Genomic DNA, 21,742 nt, shown 5'->3' with positions numbered 1-21,742 from the left:
GAATGAAACTCTACCCGCTTAAATTTAGACAAACATAAATTTCCTTGTATAGTTACCTGATAGATTCCTCAGCTCGTCATTTTATTTATTTATTTTTTGCGGTACGTGGACCTTTCACTGTTGTGGCTTCTCCCGTTTGCGGAGCACAGGCTCCGTACGCGCAGGCTCAGCGGCCATGGCTTACGGGCCTAGCTGCTCCGCAGCACGTGGGATCTTCCCTGACCGGGGCACGAACCCGTGTCCCCTGCATCGGCAGGTGGACTTGCAACCGCTGCGCCACCAGGGAAGCCCTCAGCTCGTTATTTTTAATATCTAGATCTGTAGCTCTTTTTCCCCGTTGCTATGCTTGGAGGCCACTTTTTAACGCCCAGAGAAAGATTTTGTTTTGCTTTGTTAAGTTCTTTTCTCTCGACTTCTGGGTCTAAGGGCCCTTCTGGAAGGGTACCTGAGGATTCTGTGAAACTCGATTTCTAGATAGCTTAAACCTTATATAAAAGGTTTAACTTTAATAGCCTGAGGCTTGTTTGGTTCTGGGCCATTTAAGGCCCCCAGTAACATTTGTGTTTTTTCCTCTCTTTAGCACGAGTCTGCTTTGCCCTGGGATGACCATAGACCACAAGTTACCTGGCGTGGTGATGGAGAGTTTTTTGCTATGAGTCGTTTGCCCAGAGACAGGTATGGAAATAAATTTTTCTTCCTTTTGCTTTGAGAGTTTTCTTTCATTACACCCATGAGGTAACGATGTGCTGGTTTAGGTGTTAAATGAATATAGAGCTAAGAATCAGAAGAGTTCTTTGAGGCTATTTGGCCCAGCCTCCTACCTGTTGGATACGAATTTTTAACAAGATTCATCTAATTGGCTTTGTGAAACCATGACAGTTTTTATTAATAAGGAAGGTGTTTGGAAGTTCGGACTTGACAACATTTATCACAATGCTTTAAGTTTTGCCATTGTTGTTTTTCTCCCTCTATCTACTACACAGGGGCTCGAAAGTTCAGAGTGTGAGGCCGGGAGTTTGCTTTACAGTCAGCCAGTGAGCCTGTGGCAGGAGTGGGACCTGCTCTGGCTCAGAAGTGAGTGGGAGAAGAAACCTTGTAACTTCTTCCCAGAGAATTTCTTGGTACTAGGGTGGGAGTGGTGGTACCTATTGAATGTAGGTGTTTATAAAACACAAAGAGATAATTACTTTTTCTCATTTGGCTGTAAGCCTGTATCTTTCTTTTTTAGTTCCATGAAGTCTGAATGTGGTTTGAATAGTAGATTCTGAGCTTCACAGACCTCATCATTCCAAGGCCCACACGTTTTGTAGGTTATCGGCAGGGCCTACATGAAGCCACTGTGTAAAACAGAAAGTGGTGCTTAGAAGGAAAGTTGTAGTCTGTGAATTTCTGTGGGGCAGCAGAGCTTTGGTGAAAATTAGGAAAGGGCTTCCTTTCTCTGCACAAACTCCCACACTAAGGGGACCTGTTTGCTGAGGAACACGCGGGCTGGATTTGGGCCCGATTCACCTGTTGGCCTAGTACCATTGTGCAGGTCACAACCTGCTTGTGATATATGGCTGTCCTGATTATAGATAGAAGAAATATTTCCTGCCTCAGTAGCATCTGTTACAGGCAAAACCTAGGTCTCTAGGTTTTAGACATCTGTTTCCCACCAATATTTGAGTGGCAATTGGATGACAGAGCAAAGAGAGAAATGTATTTGAATTAAAACTAGAGACAAATGTAAACAATATGGGGCGATCAAGGTGTTTTCAGTAGATTGAGAAGTCTTTAAAAATACCTACCTGAGTTGCTGAAGTCATATAATTGAAGAAATAGTTCATGGTTTTATAGGACATTATACTGGGAATGGTTTAAATAATTTATTGGTTCTTTTAAAAAGTCACCCAAGTGCAGTCTAAATCTGTGAGTCTTTGTGGGCAGATAGAGCCCTTGTGCAAATCAGGAAAAGGCACTACGTCCTCTGGGCAGATACAGTCCCACACTAGGGTGACTGCTTGCCAGGAAACATGGGATTTAAAACTTCCTTGGATGGAGGCTTTTTGTTTTTACTGAAAGAATTGTTTCTCTGAATTTCATCTTGTGCTTAGTCAGCTGGATGAGCTTTTGGATGCTCTGACACTCTGGGTTTGCTTTAAGGCCCTCAGGCAGTTTGATTGCATCTATGCAAGATAAACCCAATCAGCAGGATGTTGTGTTTTTTGAGAAAAATGGACTTCTCCATGGACATTTTACACTTCCTTTCCTCAAAGATGAGGTTAAGGTAGGTGCCTGAGTTGTTTTACCATCACATTTAGAGGACTTTCCACAGCTATAGAGAAGATTTGTATTTGATATGGCTATGTAAATAGAAGCCCCAGAGTAGACAGTAATAAAAATAGTGGCTTCCTATGACTGAATTTTTTTTACACACCAAATTGTTTTTATTAAGGAGATTTTGCAGGGAAGAAATAGCATTCCTTCCTCACCCTAGATAAAACACAGAAAGGAAATAAAAATGTCAGTTTTTATTGTTCACTTTGAGAAAAGCATAATTCTTCCAGTGATAAAGATACTTGTCATTTTTAACATTTAAACCTTAAGGAGGTTGTGTACCATTTGGATCTTTGCTGGAGCAGAAACAAATCATGGTAATTTTTAATTGTGTGAAAATTTAAATATATTAAAAGTTGAGAGAAGAGCTTAATGAACCCCCATGTACCTATTACTTACTTTCAACAGATATATACCAGCATTTTGCAAAATTATTTTCATCTATTCTTCACTCTCTGGCGCACCCACACACGCACACACACACACACACGCACACACACACACACACACACACACACACTCTTTGTAAAAATTTCCTAGGGTTTCAATTTTAAAAATCATATTTTCAATATTCATTTCTCTAACAGTTGAGAACATTTTTCTTTATATGAGCACAATTCCATTATCACACCTTATAAAATTAGTAATAATTCCTTAATATTACCTAATACCTCGTCCATATTCAAATTTCCCTGATTGTCTAAAAATGTCACCTTCATTTGGTTAAGTATTTAAACATAATGCATTTTTTTGAAGTCCTCTACATATGATGACAGAGATTTGTTTAATAACTCCATAGGTTAGTAATTTACAGCTAGGAATCAACTCAAGTGTGGGATTATTTGACTTGTGAGAGCAGGGAATTTAGCTATCATAAAGATTTTGAGGTAAATACGTAAAGGCCAGTGACAGGTCTTTTTTCCCTACTAGGTTAATGACCTTCTCTGGAATGCAGATTCCACCGTGCTTGCAGTATGGCTGGAAGACCTTCAGAGGGAAGAAAATTCCACTCTAAAAACCTATGGTAAGACAGCTCTAGTATCTCAGCCTTCTGCCCCATAAAATGTAATTGAAAGTAGTAGGCCGTGGAGTTTCCTTTATCCCTTTCACTTAGTCCTATAATGGAATCAAAGATAACTGAGGGGGGTAGGTAGAGATGAGGGAGTGGTTAGCTTTTGATGGGAGGGATTTCAGTTATGTATCAGGCAGAGTATCTAGAGAAATAGAATCAGGGTAAGCTGGCTGGTTGGAAATTCAGTGAAGAGTTGATGTTGCAATCTTGAGTCCAAAATCTGTGGGACAGGCCCACAGTCTGGAAACTTGGACAAGATTCTGTGTTACAGTCTTGAGACAAAATTCCTTTTTCTCTGGGAAGCCTTAGTTTTTGCTCTTAAGACTCTATAAACTCTTTGGATGAGATCTATCCACATTATGGAGGATAGTCTGCTGTACTTAAAGTCACCTGATTATAAAGGTTAATCACATCTGCAGAATTCCTTCCCAGCAACATCTAGACTGGTGTTTGACCAAACAACTAGACACCATAGCCTAGCCAAGTTGACATGTAAATTAACCATCACAAGTCATCAGTGCTTTCTCTTCATGGATGGTACCAATGTAGCAAATCAAAATGCTAGCCAAAGGAATACTGTGGAAGTGAAAGAGAAATGAGATTAGATATAAGTAAGAATCTTCTGTAGCTTTTAAATGGTAAATCAAATTGTAAATAAGTATTTTTCAGTGTATATGTAATATGTGAAAGCATTAGAAAATAAAGATGGGAAGAAAAAAAGTTCTTCCGTAATTCTGTCACTCAGTAATAATCACTATTTAAATTTTCTTGTCTTCCTGATTTTATGTATACATCTCAGTATAGCTGTGATCTCATTTTTGTTAAATATGTAGGTATGATACCTGCAGTTTTGTAACTTGCTTTTACAGTGTATCACAAACTATTTCCATTTCAGATATCTATCTGTATCATTTTAACTTGCTGTATATTCATTTATGCTACAGTTTATTAAATCTTATGTTGTTAGACGTTTAAAGTTTTGTAATTTTTCACTGTCATCAATAGTGCACTGAACATTTTTTTCATAAATCTTTTCATTTACTTGATTATTTTCTGAGTGGCTTTCAAACGTTTTAATCAATAGAACTAACTGAAATGTTATTAAGAAGCTCATTCATTCATTTATTCATTCAACACAATAGTTCTCAACCCTGGCTGCAACTTTAGAAAAAAAAAATGCTATCCATGTCTTATCTCAGAGTTGCTCTCAGTGCGTTATAATGGGGACTATACATCAGTATTAATTTAAAAAAAAAAAGCTTCCAGGTGATTTTTTTTGGTAAACACTGACATTTATTTATTTATTTATAATTTTATTTATTTATTTATTTATGGCTGCATTGGGTCTTCGTTGCTGTGTGCGGACTGTCTCTAGTTGCGGCGAGCGAGGGCTACTCTTCGTTGCGGTGCGCGGGCTTCTCATTGGGTTGGCTTCTCTTGTGGAGCACGGGCTTTAGGTGCACAGGCTTCAGTAGTTGTGGCTCGCAGGCTCTAGAGCACAGGCTCAGTAGTTGTGGCGTACAGGCTTAGTTGCTCCACGATGTGTGGGATCTTCCCAGACCAGGGCTCGAACCCATGTCCCCTGAATTGGCAGGCAGATTCTTAACCACTGCGCCACCAGGAAAGTCCCCAGGTGATTTTTTAAATGTGTAGCCAGAGTTGAGAACCACTGACTAACCAGGTGTTAATGGCTGGCCCTGTGATGTGCTCAGGATAAAAGTGTTGCTGCAAGAACAGCCACAACATCTGTCTTCACAGAGCATGAGCATGTAGTCTAACTTAACCCAAAGCTAGGTCAAAGTATTGTAGTAGCCTTGTTCTAGAACTAGGTTGGATTTGCTGTGACTGCTGAGTTAAGAATTAGTGATCAGGGAGATGTTTAAAGAAAAGAAATTCCTTAATATAATTAAAATCTTCATTTATGTGTGTCACCTGTTTAACAAAGGTTGGCTTTGACATGATTAGGTCTTTTTTTCCCAGGTTTATTGAGATATAATTGACATGCAACGTGTACATTCAGGAGGTACAATGTGATGATTTGATACATGCATATACTGTGAAATGTTTGCCACAGTAAGGTTGATTAACTCATCCTTCACTTCACATAATTACCATTTTTGTTGTTATGGTGAGAACTTTATTTTGGCTGCGTTGGTCTTCGTTGTTGCGTGTGGGCTTTCTCTAGTTGCGGCGAGCGGGGGCTATTCTTCCTTGCCGTGCGCAGGCTTCTCATTGCAGTGGCTTCTCTTGTTGTGGAGCATGGGCTCTAGGCACGTGGGCTTTGGTAGTTGTGGCACACGGGCTCAGTAGTTGTGGCTTTTGGGCTCTAGAGCACAGGCTCAGTAGTTGTGGCACACGGGCTTAGTTGCTCCGTGGCATGTGGGATCTTCCCGGACCAGGGCTCGAACCCATGTCCCCTGCATTGGCAGGCGGATTCTTAACCATTGCACCACCAGGGAAGCCCGGTGAGAACATTTTAAATCTACTCTCGTAGCAACTTTCAAGTATACAATACAGTATTGTTAACTGTAGTCACCACGCTATACATTAGATCTCTGAAACTTGTAACTGAAGGTTTGTACTCTTTGACCAACTTCTTTCTGTTTCCTGCACTCTACAGGTCTTGGTCTTGTTCTTTTAAGGGTAATTGCATGCTGATCTCCCTTGGACATAACTGCATGCAAAACACCTGGAAGAAAATAATAAGCATCTTAAGCGTAATACAACATAGTGATGCTAGTCTAGTGCTCTTGGATTGGGTGTTTTAATACTTTTAATCTAATTGCCAAGTTTTCTTCTTTCTAAGTCTTTATGGGAAAAAAAACAACTCACTAAAGCACTGTCCTATGGTAGGAGCCTTCCATCATCATGATCATGAAGGTTTGAAGGTAGAGGCAGAAATGAACACGTGTGCTTCTGACCTTGTTGATGCTTAATATTTTGTCCTCATGAAAAGCTATACTTTAACAATTATTGTTAATATTATTATCTTAATGAAGAGGCTGAGCAGAAAGGGTCATTTGAAAAAGAAAAAGGTGTCCTCATCCCTCTCTAGCAAGTGGTACGAAGTCTGGTCCTCTGGCCCCTGCCTCTGATGGCCTCCTTTTCATTTTCCCCTGCAGTTCAGCTCTGGACTGTTGGAAACTATCACTGGTATCTCAAGCAAAGCCTGCCCTTCGGCACCTGTGGGGAGAGCGAGATTGTGTCCCTGATGTGGGGCCCAGTGACCCCATACCGGCTGTATGTTCTCTGTCAAGGCTGGCATTACCTCTGCTATGACTGGCACTGGACGACTGACCGGAGCTCAGGAGATAATTTAAGTGACATGGCAAATGTGGCTGTTGTTGATGGAAATAAGGAGCTGAAAAGTGTGTCCATGGGCCTGCAAGGGACCTGAGCCAGGAGCCTGCAGATGTGGTAGTTTGACTTAAACAGTGCAGGATTTTTATTTGATTGATTATTCTGGTTGTTTGGTTTGTTTTTACTTGCTTTGGTTTCGATTGGATGGGAACACCCTTAGGTGAGGCGTGTACTCCCCTGAGGACCATAGTCTCTCCTCTCCCCCCCCACATCCCTCAACTCCCTTTTCTACTACAACCATGGCCTTTACATATTTACTTGTCTGGGCTTTGAAGACATTGACATTTCTGACCCTGGGTGGAGAGGAAGACAACAGTAGGCTTGTGGCATTGGTGTGTCAGCCTTGTCTTTGTGCCCTGACAAAGCGTTCTGTTGACTCTCACACCACTCCATTGTGTTGCTTTGTTTTTTGATATAATGCTTGCTAATTATGTACCTTTCCAGTATCTTCAGTTCAAGTCACAGACATCTGCCTAGTACTCGGATTGGATTGGTGTTTTTTAATTAGGTTGAGGGCTTTTGTTTAGTGAGGGGAAAGAAACTAGGGAAAGTCAGTCTTTCCTGAATAGACAGTTTATTTATTGCTGATGACATAAAGGAAAACTTGCTTCTAAGATTGTAATGTGAGTTGGTGTACTAATTTATGTTCTATGTAGTGATCATAATACTGATTTTACAATCATATGTTCTGTATAGAGGACTTAAGCACATATGCCTTATTACCAGATCCATGTACAGGGAAGTGCTTTAAGGATTTTGGTTTATTCTGGCTTGGTTGCAGGCCCAGGTTTAAAGCTAGAACTCTGACCTTTTGGCCTGCTTGCCGTAGTCCCTGGCACCTGAAACTCCAAGCCCCGTGATGGACTGCTATAGGCCTGGAGGTGACAGTAGCCAGATATAGACAGATCTCTGACACTAACTTTCCTCCTCTACACTGTATTTAAGCTTATTCATGATAAAAACACCAACAATTATTTTTAAGAATCGCTGTATATTTTCTCCCACCATTATTAGTTAGTGGTACTGTGCTGTTCAGTTGCCTTGTTTTACAAATTGAACATCCATGTGTCTAATCCTCTTTCTCTCTCGCATGCAGACAGGATATTGGTGACAGTCTTCTGGCAGAGTGTGGTTCCACCTCCCATGTGCACCTACCGACTGCTGCTCCCACACCCTGTAGCTCAAATCATGTTCTCCACACACCCTAAAAAGAGTAACGACCTCGGTGTCCTAAATGCCAGTAACCAGATTTTTGTTTATAAATTTGGTATGTTCAAAAACTGTTATCAGGATGTTCTGAATCAAATCTCTCCTACACAAAAGCAAACTATAGTTTGGTGTTGCGTTGGCTCTAGGGCTTCAAAAAATTTTGAAGTTTATAATTAATATCATTATTACTGTGATGTTTAATTGACTTGTAGGGTTTTTTGTGTGTTTGTGTGGGGGGCTTCAATCCTACTCTGGCTAATAAGAACAATTCTTTTTGCTTTGTTGAACTTGAAGGGTTAGTTATTTAAGAATAATTCTCAATCCTAGAAAGAACGTAGTATCTCATTACATCCTTAACATGTTTTACAGTTTTCATTGCCATTGCACATATTTTCAGTTGATCTCACAGCTTTCCTAGGAGCTATGTCAGAGGTGGAGTTTTTCTGTTTTATAGATGAGGAAACAGAATGCCAGAGGGTTTGCAGTCTGCTTGAGCAAGAAAGGACAAGGACCTCTACTTAGGTGTTTTAGCGTCTAATCTAGTTGTCCTTCCACAGTCCTGTTGCTCGCAGTTTCTAGTTGCTTTCCTGATGTACTTGGAGAACCTGTAATTTGTGAATTCTATGGTTGTATCGTAAGTTATACTGGCACATGGCAGTGGTAGCCTTGTTTTCAAATAAGTTTTGAATTCTCAGCCTGAAAGGTAGGCAGAAATTTAAGAAAGAGGTTGAGATGTGGTTATTTTCTAGATTGCTTTATTTGTAAAGTGGATTACCTTCTAGAACCCATTAAATGCAGGACCCCATATCCGTGGTGTCAGGAAAAATGTTTGTAGCTTACTATGATAGTATTTGCATTTTTTCCCCCTAGGTGATAGTCCAAGTGTAGACTCTACGGTGAAACTGGGAGCTGTGGGTGGAAATGGATTTAACATTTCTCTTAGAACACTTCATCAGGACAAGAGATACACGTAGGTTGTTCTTAGTTGCCTTGGAACTCTGGGCACAGAAGCAGCCAGCATTTAGTCCTAAATTCAGCCAACTGTTATTATCTTATCCTGTGCCTGTTGCTCAGTGGAACAAGAAGTAGATACAACACCTGGGCCCTGGTTTTTCAGCCTGGTTGGGGAAGTCAGTTACCTATATATCTGAATGTCATATATGCTGATGGGTGGCAATGGAGCATAAGTCTTAAGCTGACTTAGAACCCATTCCCCCACCATCCCTGGGGAGTTTTCAACAGGGAATATCCCGTGGGAAAGATGGAGATGCAGATGATAGAGCACAGTGCATTTGCCTACACAGATGAGGATACGTACATTGTTAATGTGCGGCTGACCTAATGCAGTCTCTAGTTTGTCTCATCCTACAGTGCAGAACTTTTGGCTGCTGTGTTTCGAGGCTCTCAGGTTGGAAATCAGAATTCATTTTCCTATGGAAACGATAGTATGAACAGTTGGATATAATTGAATACCTCAGGTACATTATAGGCATTGTAAAATGACCCAGAAGCCAAATTATTAATTATAAGTCCATTTCTGTGAGAATCCAGAATTTGATTCTGTTCTGTTTAATGAGCCCATGTTCTTTTTTTTTTTTTACTTTCCACTTTATAACAAAGTGAACCAGCTATACATATACATATATCCCCATATCTCTTCCCTCTTGCGTCTCCGTCCCTCCCACCCTCCCTATCCCACCCATCTAGGTGGTCACAAAGCACCGAGCTGATCTCCCTGTTCTGTGCGACTGCTTCCCACTAGCTACTGATTTTACATTTGGTACTGTATATATGTACATGCAACTCTCTCACTTTGTCCCAGCTTACCATTCCGCCTCCCTGTGTCCTCAAGTCCATTTGCTAGTAGGTCTGCATCTTTATTCCCGTCCTGCCCCTAGGTTCTTCATGATCATTTTTTTTAGATTCCATATATATGTGTTAACATTCGGTACTTGCTTTTCTCTTTATGACTTACTTCACTCTGTATGACAGACTCTAGGTCCATCCACCTCACTACGTATAACACAATTTCATTCCTTTTTATGGCTGAGTAATATTCCATTGTATATATGTGCCACATCTTCTCTATCCATTCATCTGTCGATGGACACTTAGATTGCTTCCATTTCTGTCCTGGCTATTGTAAATACAGCTGCAATGAACATTATGGTACATGACTCTTCTTGAATTATGGTTTTCTCAGGGTATATGCCCAGTAGTGGCATTGCTGGGTCGTATGGCAGTTCTATTTTTAGTTTTTGAAAGGACCTCCATACTGTTGTCCATAGTGGCTGTATCAATTTATATTCCCACCAACAGTGCAGGAGGGTTCCATTTTCTCCACACCCTCTCCAGCATTTATTGTTCGTAGATTTTTTGATGATGGCCATTCTGACTGGTGTGAGGCGATACCTCATTGTGGTTTTGATTTGCATTTCTCTAATGATTAATGATGTTGAGCATTCTTTCATGTATTTGTTGGCAATCTGTGTATCTTCTTTGGAGAAATGTCTATGTAGGTCTTCTGCCCATTTTTAGATTGGGTTGTTTTTTTCTTGTTATTGAGCTGCATGAGCTGCTTGTAAATTTTGGAGATTAATCCTATGTCAGTTGCTTCATTTGCAAATACTTTCTCCCATTCTGAGGGTTGTCTTTTGCTCTTGTTTATGGTTTCCTTTGCTGTGCAAAAGTTTTTAAGTTCCATTAGGTCCCATTTATTTATTTTTGTTTTTATTTCCACTCCTCTACGAGGTGGGTCAAAAAGGATCTTGCTGTGATTTATGTCATAGTGTGTTCTGCCTATGTTTTCCTCTAAGAGTTTGATAGTGTCTGGCCTTCCATTTAGGTCTTTAATCCATTTTGAGTTTTTTTGTACGTATGGTGTTAGGGAGTGTTCTAATTTCATTCTTTACATGTAGCTGTCCAGTTTTCCGAGCAGCACTTATTGAAGAGGCTCTCTTTTCTCCACTATATATTGTTGCCTCCTTTATCAAAGATAAGGTGACCATATGTGCGTGGGTTTATCTCTGGACTTTCTATCCTGTTCCATTGTCTATATTTCTGTTTTTGTGCCAGTACCATACTCTCTTGATTACTGTAGCTTTGTAGTATAGTCTGAAAACTGGGAGCCTGATTCCTCCAGCTCCGTTTATCATTCTCAAGATTGCTTTGGCTGTTCGGGGTTTTTTGTGTTTCCATACAAATTGTGAAATTTTTTGTTCTAGTGCTGTGAAAAATGCCATTGGTAGTTTGATAGGGATTACATTGAATCTGTAGATTGCTTTGAGTAGTATAGTCATTTCACAATGTTGGTTCTTCCAATCCAAGAACATGGTATATCTCTCCATCTATTTGTACCATCTTTAATTTTTTTCATCAGTGTCTTATAATTTTCTACATACAGGTCTTTTGTCTCCTTAGGTAGGTTTATTCCTGGATATTTTATTGTTTTTGTTGCAATGGTAAATGGGAGTGTTTTCTTAATTTCACTTTCAGATTATTCATCCTCAGTGTATAGGAATGCAAGAGATATCTGTGCATTAATTTTGTATCTTTCTCATTTACCAAATTCATTGATTAGCTCTAGTAGTTTTCTGGTAGCATCTTTAGGATTCTCTCTGTATAGTATCATGTCATCTGCAAACAGAGACAGCTTTACTTCTTCTTTCCCAACTTGGATTCCTTTTATTTCTTTTTCTTCTCCAATTGCTGTGGCTAAAACTTCCAAAACTATTTTGAATAATCCTGGTGAGTGTGGGCAACATTATCTTGTTGTTGATCTTAGCGGAAAAGTTTTCAGTTTTTCACCATTGAGGACGATGTTGGCTGTGGGCTTGTCATATATGGCCTTTATTATCTTGAGGTGAGTTCCCTCTGTGCCTGATTTCTGGAGGTTTTGTATCATAAGTGGGTGTTGAATTTTGTTAAAAGCTTTCTCTGCATCTATGAGATGATCATATGGTGTTTCTCCTTCAGTTTGTTAATATGGTGTATCCCACTGATTGATTTGCGTATATTGAAGAATCCTTGCATTCCTGGAGTAAACCCCACTTGATCATATTGCATGATCATTTTAATGTGCTGTTGGATTCTGTTTGTTAGTATTTTGTTGAGGATTTTTGAATCTATGTTCATCAGGGTTATTGGCCTGTAGTTTTCTTTCTTTGTGACATATTTGTCTGGTTTTGATATAAGGGTGATGGTGGCCTCGTAGAAAGAGTTTCAGAGTGTTCCTCCCTCTGCTACATTTTGGAAGAGTTTGAGAAGGATAGGTGTTAGCTCTTCTCTAAACGGTTGATAGGATTCGCCTGTGAAGCCATCTGGTCCTGGGCTTTTGTTTCTTGGAAGATTTTTAATCACAGTTTTAATTTGAGTGCTTATGATGGGACTGTTCATATAATCTATTTCTTCCTGGTTCAGTTTTGGAAGGTTGTGCATTTCTACGAATTTGTCCATTTCTTCCAGGTTGTCCATTTTATTGGCATAGAGTTGCTTGTAGTAATCTCTCATGATCCTTTGTATACCTGCAGTGTCAGTTGTTACTTCTTCTTTTCCATTTCTTTTTTTTTTTAACATCTTTATTGGGGTATAATTGCTTTACAATGGTGTGTTAGTTTCTGCTTATTAACAAGGTGAATCAGTTATACATATACATATGTTCCCATAGGTCTTCTCTCTTGCATCTCCCTCCCTCCCACCCTCCCTATCCCACCCCTCCAGGCTGTCACAAAGCACCAAGCCAATATCCCTGTGCCATGCGGCTGCTTCCCACTAACTATCTACCTTAATACGTTTGTTAGTGTGTATATGTCCATGACTCTCTCTCGCCCTGTCGCAGCTCACCCTTCGCAAACCCCCATATCCTCAAGTCCGTTCTCCAGTAGGTCTACGTCTTTATTCCTGTCTTACCCCTAGGTTCTTCATGACATTTTTCTTTCTTAAATTCCATATATATGTGTTAGCATACGGTATTTGTCTTTCTATTTCTGACTTACTTCACTCTGTATGACAGACTCTAGGTCTATCCACCTCATTACAAATAGCTCAATTTCGTTTCTTATTATGGCTGAGTAATATTCCATTGTATATATGTGCCACATCTTCTTTATGCATCCATCCGATGATGGGCACTTTAGGTTGTTTCCATCTCCGGGCTATTGTAAATAGAGCTGCAATGAACATTTTGGTACATGACTCTTTTTGAATTTTGGTTTTCTCAGGGTATATGCCCAGTAGTGGGATTGCTGGGTCATATGGTAGTTCTATTTGTAGTTCTTTAAGGAACCTCCATACTGTTCTCCATAGTGGCTGAACCAATTCACATTCCCACCAGCAGTGCAAGAGGGTTCCCTTTTCTCCACACCCTCTCCAGCATTTATTGTTTCTAGATTTTTTGATGATGGCCATTCTGACTGGTGTGAGATGATATCTCATTGTAGTTTTGATTTGCATTTCTCTAATGATTAATGATGTTGAGCATTCTTTCATGTGTTTGTTGGCAGTCTGTATATCTTCTTTGGAGAAATGTCTATTTAGGTCTTCTGCCCATTTTTGGATTGGGTTGTTTGTTTTTTTGTTATTGAGCTGCATGAGCTGCTTGTAAATTTTGGAGATTAATCCTTTGTTGGTTTTTTCATTTGCAAATATTTTCTCCCATTCTGAGGCTTGTCTTTTGGTCTTGTTTATGGTTTCCTTTGCTGTACAAAAGCTTTGAAGTTTCATTAGGTCCCATTTGTTTATTTTTGTTTTTATTTCCATTACTCTAGGAGGTGGGTCAGAAAGGATCTTGCTGTGATTTATGTCATAGAGTGTTCTGCCTATGTTTTCCTCTAAGAGTTTGATAGTTTCTGGCCTTACATTTAGGTCTTTAATCCATTTTGAGCTTACTTTTGTGTATGGTGTTAGGGAGTGATCTAATCTCATACTTTTACATGTACCTGTCCAGTTTTCCCAGCACCACTTATTGAAGAGGCTGTCCTTTCTCCACGGTACATTCCTGCCACCTTTATCAAAGATAAGGTGTCCATATGTGCGTGGGTTTATATCTGGGCTTTCTATCCTGTTCCATTGATCTATCTTTCTGTTTTTGTGCCAGTACCATACTGTCTTGATTACTGTAGCTTTGTAGTATAGTCTGAAGTCAGGGAGCCTGATTCCTCCAGCTCCTTTTTTCGTTCTCAAGATTGCTTTGGCTATTCGGGGTCTTTTGTTTTTCCATACAAATTGCGAAATTTTTTGTTCTGGTTCTGTGAAAAATGCCAGTGGTAGTTTGATAGGGATTGCATTGAATCTATAGATTGCTTTGGGTAGTAGAGTCATTTTCACAATGTTGATTCTTCCAATCCAAGAACATGGTATATCTCTCCATCTATTTATATCATCTTTAATTTCTTTCATCAGCGTCTTATAATTTTCTGCATACAGGTCTTTTGTCTCCTTAGGTAGGTTTATTCCTAGATATTTTTTCTTTTTGTTGCAATGGTAAATGGGAGTGTTTTCTTGATTTCACTTTCAGGTTTTTCATCATTAGTATATAGGAATGCCAGAGATTTCTGTGCATTAATTTTGTATCCTGCCACTTTACCAAATTCATTGATTAGCTCTAGTAGTTTTCTGGTAGCATCTTTAGGATTCTCTATGTATAGGATCATGTCATCTGCAAACAGTGACAGCTTTACTTCTTCTTTTCCGATTTGGATTCCTTTTATTTCCTTTTCTTCTCTGATTGCTGTGGCTAAAACTTCCAAAACTATGTTGAATAAGAGTGGTGAGAGTGGGCAACCTTGTCTTGTTCCTGATTTTAGTGGAAATGCTTTCAGTTTTTCACCATTGAGGATGATGTTTGCTGTGGGCTTGTCATATATGGCCTTTATTATGTTGAGGAAAGTTCCCTCTATGCCTACTTTCTGCAGGGTTTTTTATCATAAATGGGTGTTGAATTTTGTCAAAAGCTTTCTCTGCATCTATTGAGATGATCATATGGTTTTTCTCCTTCAATTTGTTAATATGGTTTATCACATTGATAGATTTGCATATATTGAAGAATCCTTGCATTCCTGGAATAAACCCCACTTGATCATGGTGTATGAGCCTTTTAATGTGTTGTTGGATTCTGTTTGCTAGCATTTTGTTGAGGATTTTTGCATCTATGTTCATCAGTGATATTGGCATGTAGTTTTCTTTCTTTGTGACATCCTTGTCTGGTTTTGGTATCAAGGTGATGGTGACCTCGTAGAAGGAATTTGGGAGTGTTCCTCCCTCTGCTATATTTTGGAAGAGTTTGAGAAGGATAGGTGTTACCTCTTCTCTAAATGTTTGATAGAATTTGCCTGCGAAGCCATCTGGTCCTGGGCTTTTGTTTGTCAGAAGATTTTTAATCACAGTTTCAATTTCAGTGCTTGTGATTGGTCTGTTCATATTTTCTAATTCTTCCTGATTCAGTCTTGGCAGGTTGTGCATTTCTAAGAATTTGTCCATTTCTTCCAGGTTGTCCATTTTATTGGCATAGAGTTGCTTGTAGTAATCTCTCATGATCTTTTGTGTTTCTGCAGTGTTAGTTGTTACTTCTCCTTTTTCATTTCTAATTCTATTGATTTGAGTCTTCTCCCTTTTTTTCGTGATGAGTCTGGCTAACGTTTTATCAATTTTGTTTATCTTCTCAAAGAATCAGCTTTTAGTTTCATTGATCTTTGCTATCGTTTTCTTCATTTTTTCCCATTTATTTCTGATCTGATCTTTATGATTTCTTTCCTTCTGCTAACTTTGGGGTTTTTTATTCTTCTTTCTCTAATTGCTTTAGGTGTAAGGTTAGGTTGTTTGTTTGAGTTGTTTCTTGTTTCTTAAGGTAGGATTGTAGTGCTATAATCTTCCCTCTTAGAACTGCTTTTGCTGCATCCCATAGGTTTTGGGTCGTTTTGCTTTCGTTGTCATTTGTTTCTAGGTAGTTTTTGATTTCCACTTTGATTTCTTCAGTGATCTCTTGGTTATTAAGTAGTGTGTTGTTTCGCCTCCCTGTGTTTGCATTTCTTACAGATTTTCTCCTGTAATTGATATCCAGTCTCATAGCATTGTGGTCAGATAAGATACTTGATACAATTTCAGTTTTCTTAAATTTACCAAGGCTTGTTTTGTGACACAACATATGATCTGTCTGGGAGAATGTTCCATGAGGAGTTGACAAGGAAGTGTAATCTGTTGTTTTTAGATGGAATGTCCAATAAATATCAATTAAGTCCATCTTGTTTAATGCGTCATTTAAAGCTTGTGTTTCCTTATTTATTTTCATTTTGGATGTTCTTTCCATTGGTGAAAGTGGGTTTTTAACGTCCCCTACTATGATCGTGTTACTGTCGATTTCCCCTTTTATGGCTGTTAGTATTTGCCTTATGTATTGAGGTTCTCCTATGTTGGGTGCATGAATATTTACAATTGTTATATCTTCTTCTTGGATCGATCCCTTGATCATTAGGTAGTGTCCTTCTTTGTCCCTTGTAATAGTCTTTGTTTTAAAGTCTATTTTGTCTTATATGAGAATTGCTACTCCAGCTTTCTTTTGGTTTCCATTTGCATGGAATATCTTTTTCCATCCCCTCGCTTTCAGTCTGTATGTGTCCCTAGGTCTGAAGTGGTCTCTTGTAGACAGCATATATACTGGTCTTGTTTTTGTATCCATTCAGCCAGTCTATGTCTTTTGGTGAGAGCGTTTAGTCCATTTACATTTAAGGTAATTATCGATATGTATGTTCCTATTCCCATTTTCTTGATTGTTTTGGGTTTGTCATTGTAGGTCTTTTCCTTCTCTTGTGTTTCCTGCCCAGAGAAGTTCCTTTAGCATTTGTTGTAAAGCTGGTTTGGTGGTGCTGAACTCTCTCAGCTTTTGCTTGTCTGTTAAGGTTTTAATTTCTCCATCAAATATGAATGAAATCCTTGCTGGGTAGAGTAATCTTGGTTGTAGGATTTTCCCTTTCATCACTTTAAATATGTCCTGCCACTCCCTTCTGGCTTGCCGAGTTTCTGCTGAAAGATCAGCTGTTAACCTTATAGGGATTCCTTTGTGTGCTATTTGTTGTTTTTCCCTTGCTGCCTTCAATATTTTTTCTTTCTATTTAATTGTTGATTGTTTGATTAATATGTGTTGTGGCGTGTTTCTCCTTGGATTTATCCTTTATGGGAATCTCTGTGCTTCCTGGACTTGATTTACTATTTCCTTTCCCATATTAGGGAAATTTTCAACTGTAATCTCTTCAAGTATTTTCTCAGTCCCTTTCTTTCTCTCTTCTTCTTCTGGGACCCCTATAATTCGAATGTTGGTGTGTTTAATGTTGTCCCAGAGGTCTCTGAGACTGTCCTCAATTCTTTTCATTCTTTTTTCTTTATTCTGTTCTGCAGTCTTATTTCCACCATTTTGTCTTCCATGTCACTTATCTGTTCTTCTGCCTCATTGATTCTGCTATTGATCCCTTATAGAGAATTTTAAATTTCATTTATTGTGTTTTCATCATTGCTTGTTTGCTCTTTAGTTCTTCTAGTTCCTTGTCAAACGTTTCTTCTGTTTTCTCCTTTCTATTTCCAAGATTTTTGATCATCTTTACTATCATTACTCTGAATTCTTTTTCAGGTAGACTTCCTATTTCCTCTTCATTTGTTTGGTCTGATGAGTTTTTATCTTGCTCCTTCATCTGCTGTGTGGTTCTTTGTCTTCTCATTTTGTTTAAATTACTGTGTTTGGGGTCTCCTTTTCACAGGCTACCGGTTCGTAGTTCCCATTGTCCGTGGTGTCTGCCCCCAGTGGTTAACATTGGTTCAGTGGGTTGTGTAGGCATCCTGGTGGAGGGGACTAGTACCTGTGTTCTGGTGGATGAGGCTGGATCTTGTCTTTCTGGTGGGCAGTTCCGCCTCTGGTGGTGTTTTTTGGGGGGTCTGTGATCTGATTATGACTTTAGGCAGCCTCTCTGCTTTTGGGTGGTGTTTTGTTCCTGTCTTGCTAGTTGTTTGTCATGGGGTGTCCAGCACTGTAGGTTGCTGGTCATTGAGTGGAGCTGGGTCTTGGCCTTGAGATGGAGATCTCTGGGAGATTTTCACCGTTTGATATTACGTGGATCTGGGAGGTCTCTGGTGGACCAATGTCCTGAACTCAGATTTCCCACATCAGAGCCACAGGCCTGCCACCTGGCCGGAGCACCTAGACCCTGTCATCCACACGGCTAAGAAGAAAAGGGAGAAGAAAAGAAAGAAAGAAAGAGAGAGGGGGGGAGGGAGGGAGAGAGAGAGAGAGAGAAGCAAAGACAGAAACAAAGAAAGAAAGAAAAGAAAGAAAGAAAGAAAAATATAATAAAGTTGTTAAGATAAAAACAAAAAATAATTATTAAAAATTAATTTAAAAAAAGGAAAGAAAGAAAGAAGAGCGCAACCAAAGCATAAAACAAATCCACCAAAGGTAACAAGTGCTAAAAACTATACTAAAAAAAATGGACAGACAGAACCCTAGGACAGATGGTAAAAGCAAAGCTATACAGACAAAATCACACACAGAAGCATACACATGCACACTCACAAAATGAGAATAAGGCAAAAAATATATATATATCCTTGCTCTGAAAGTCCACCACCGCAATTTGGGATGATTCATTGTCTATTCAGGTATTCCACAGATGCAGGGTACATCGATTTGAGTGTGGAGATTTAATCTGCTACTCCTGAGGCTGCTGGGAGAGGTTTCCCTTTCTCTTCTTTATTCGCACAGCCCCTGGGGTTCAGCTTTGGATTTGGCCCCACCTCTGCATGTAGGTCGCCTGAGGTCATCTGTTCCCGCTCAGACCAGATGGGGTTAAAGGAGTAGCTTATTAGGGGGCTATGGCTCACTCAAGCTGGGGAGTGGGGGCTGGTGGGCAGGGAGGGAGGGCGGGGTGCGGAATGCAGTCCGAGCCTGTGGCGGCAGAGGCCGTCATGACATTGCACCAGCCTGAGACATGCTGTGTGTTCTCCCGGGAAGTTGTCCCTGGATCACGGGACCCTGACAGTGGTGGGCTACACAGGCTCCTGGGAGGGGAGGTGTAGATAGTGACCTGTGCTTGCACACAGGCTTCTTGGTGGCTGCAGGAGCAGCCTTAGCATTTCATGCGCATCTCTGGGTTCCTCGCTGATAGCTGTGGCTTGTGCCCATCTCTGGAGCTCCTTTAGGTGGCGCTCATAATCCCCTCTCCTCGTGCACCGTGAAATAAAGACGCAAGAAAAAGTCTCTTGCCTCTTCGGCAGCTCCAGACCTTGTCCCCGGACACACTCCCGCCTAGCTGTGGTGCACTAGCCCCCTTCAGGCTGTGTTCATGCAGCCAACCCCAGTCCTCTCCCTGAGATCCGACCTCCGAAGCTGGAGCCTCAGCTCCCAGCCCCCACCTACCCTGGTGGGTGAGCAGACAAGCCTCGCAGGCTGGTGAGTGCTGGCCGGCACCCATCCTCCGTGAGGGAATCTCTCCACTTTGCCCTCCGCACCCCTGTTGCTGCGCTGTCCTCCGTGGCTCTGAAGCTTCCCCCCTCCAAGCCCATGTTCTTAATTACTGCACTACTTTGTCTCCTGGGAACATTTATTTCTAAATTAATGGGAATAATGAGCCAATAACTGAATATAACAAATAATATGTTTCTTAAATGTCATTATATGCAATATATTTAATAAATGAATATATTTCCTACCTGTGTATGATTTGGGAGCTGTCTGTATAATGCTTAGTAATTTTTCAAAGAGCATGTACATGGATTATTTCACTTCACAGACTTGAAAGTTTAGGGGACAGATTTAAGGCAAACTAGAAAGCGTGAGGCAACTGAGAATGTAGTTTCATGTTTTAAAAGATTGTGAGAAGGATAGCTCTAAGTCATTTAGAGAAGATTTCATGAAGGGCATAAATAAATTACCTTGAACTTTGAAAAAGAGAGAGGTTTAGGATTGCCAGAGAAGGATTGAGAATGTTGGGTGTGGTGGGCAGAAGAGTGTCAGTGAGAACCCGAGGCAGGAGTGCTCCTGTGTGGGGCTGAATGCAGTGGAGAGACTGAGTCCAGGGAGAGCTGGTTGAATAGGAAGATCAGACTAGTGCCTCAGCTTCTTCAGTGCCCGCTGAGGATCTGCTGCTTGAGCTGAAAGGCAGGAAGTAGCCATTGTGAGTTGCCGCGTGAAGTAGCCCTCCTCCAGTGTCTGAATGCTACAGGAGGAAGGCATTAGCAGCAAAGAAATCATCTCCCAAACTAATTACTCATTTTGATATGAGATGCTTAGGAAAGGATCCATTCAACTGAGGCCTAAATATCTGCTGGAGCCTGGTTTGAATGCTGGTAAGTGGTAACAATGAAACACTCCTGGGGTTTATTAGTGTAGGACCTGGGGCAGTCAGTTTTTCTTCTGTAGTCAGTTTCTTGAAATGTTCTCTTCAAATCTAAAGATCTCAGAGTATAAGGTACTTAATTTTAAATACTAGAAAAACATATTCTTAAGCAAGGCAAACATTATTTTTGGATTTTCTAGTATTGGGCATTACCTCAGGTTTTGTCCCTCCAAATAAGGAGTTGACTGTATATAAAGTGGTTCATTCTTCATTCAGGAAAATCTCGGTGATGTTGAAGTCTTAGTCATGTTTTGAAAATTCTTCAATATTTAAAACAGAATTCAGTTTGAGAAGAGTGAAGATGAAGAAGTAAACCAACTGAAGCTCAGCCTTCTCACCTGGGTTCAGGAAGACGTTTTCCTGGCTGTGAGCCACAGTCAGTCCACCCCAAGCTCTGTCATTCACCATCTGACTGTGGCCCCTTCTGAGATGGATAACAAGCAGGGACAGCTCAATATTAGGCATTCCAACAATTCCCTGTATTCCATGTGTTAATATATGGATAGAGTTAGGCTTCTGTCTTTTATGAGCCTAGGACTTTATTTTTTTTTTTTACTTCCACTGAGCAGAGTTGAGGGGCAGTGGCTTCCTTTTTAGACATACTTAGCAAGAGGGTTGAGTCTAGTTTTTAGTCATGTCAAAATATAGATTAAAATGCATCAAGAGGGGGGAAGGCGGAAGATGGCGGAAGAGTAAGACGCGGAGATCACCTTCCTCCCCACAGATACACCAGAAATACATCTACACGTGGAACAACTCCTACAGAACACCTACTGAAGGCTGGCAGAAGACCTCAGACCTCCCAAAAGGCAAGAAACTCCCCACGTACCTGGGTAGGGCAAAAGAAAAAACAGAGACAAAAGAATAGGGACGGCACCTGCACCAGTGGGAGGGAGCTGTGAAGGAGGAAAAGTTTCCACACTCTAGGAAGCCCCTTCGCCGGCGGAGACTGCGGGAGGCGGAGGGGGGAGCTTCGAGGCTGCGGAGGAGAGCACAGCAACGGGTGCGGAGGGCAAAGCGGGGAGATTCCCGCACAGAGGATCGGTGCCGACCGGCACTCACCAGCCCGAGAGGCTTGTCTGCTCACCCGCCGGGGCAGGCGGGGCTGTGAGCTGAGGCCGGAGCGCAGGGAGAGGACTGGGGTTGGCGGCTTGAACATAGCCTGAAGGGGTTAGTGCACCACAGCTAGCCGGGAGGGAGTCCGGGGAAAAGCCTGCACCTGCAGAAGAGGCAGGAGACTTTTCCTTCCCTCTTTGTTTCCTGGGGCGTGAGGAGAGGGGTTTAAGAACGCTGCTTAAAGGAACTCCAGAGACGGGCACGAGCCGCGGCTAAAAGCGCGAACCCCAGAGACGGGCGCGAGCCGCGGCTGAAAGCGCGGAATCCAGAGACGGGCGCGAGCCGCGGCTGAAAG

The 21,742-nt window shown here is 40.8% G+C and overlaps 1 protein-coding gene across 1 annotated transcript in view; it reads left to right on the top strand.

The window, feature by feature from the left end:
* The window catches only part of LOC309840053 (elongator complex protein 1-like), a gene marked incomplete at both ends in the record, with an annotated part of 84,253 nt that overhangs the window by 8,975 nt on the left and 53,536 nt on the right, over nt 1-21,742 (top strand). Inside the window, 10 exon segments of the mRNA XM_082682055.1 lie at nt 581-654; nt 656-675; nt 984-1,003; nt 1,007-1,074; nt 2,143-2,266; nt 3,247-3,340; nt 6,511-6,756; nt 7,845-8,015; nt 8,828-8,927; nt 20,610-20,792. Coding sequence (XP_082538181.1) covers nt 581-654; nt 656-675; nt 984-1,003; nt 1,007-1,074; nt 2,143-2,266; nt 3,247-3,340; nt 6,511-6,756; nt 7,845-8,015; nt 8,828-8,927; nt 20,610-20,792 — 1,100 coding nt within the window.

The sequence above is a fragment of the Grampus griseus genome, assembly GCF_964374135.1.
Source record: "Grampus griseus genome assembly, chromosome: X".
NCBI lineage: Eukaryota > Metazoa > Chordata > Mammalia > Artiodactyla > Delphinidae > Grampus > Grampus griseus.
The sequence above is the reverse complement of the archived record's forward strand: the minus strand, read 5'-3'. Positions and strand labels throughout refer to the sequence as shown.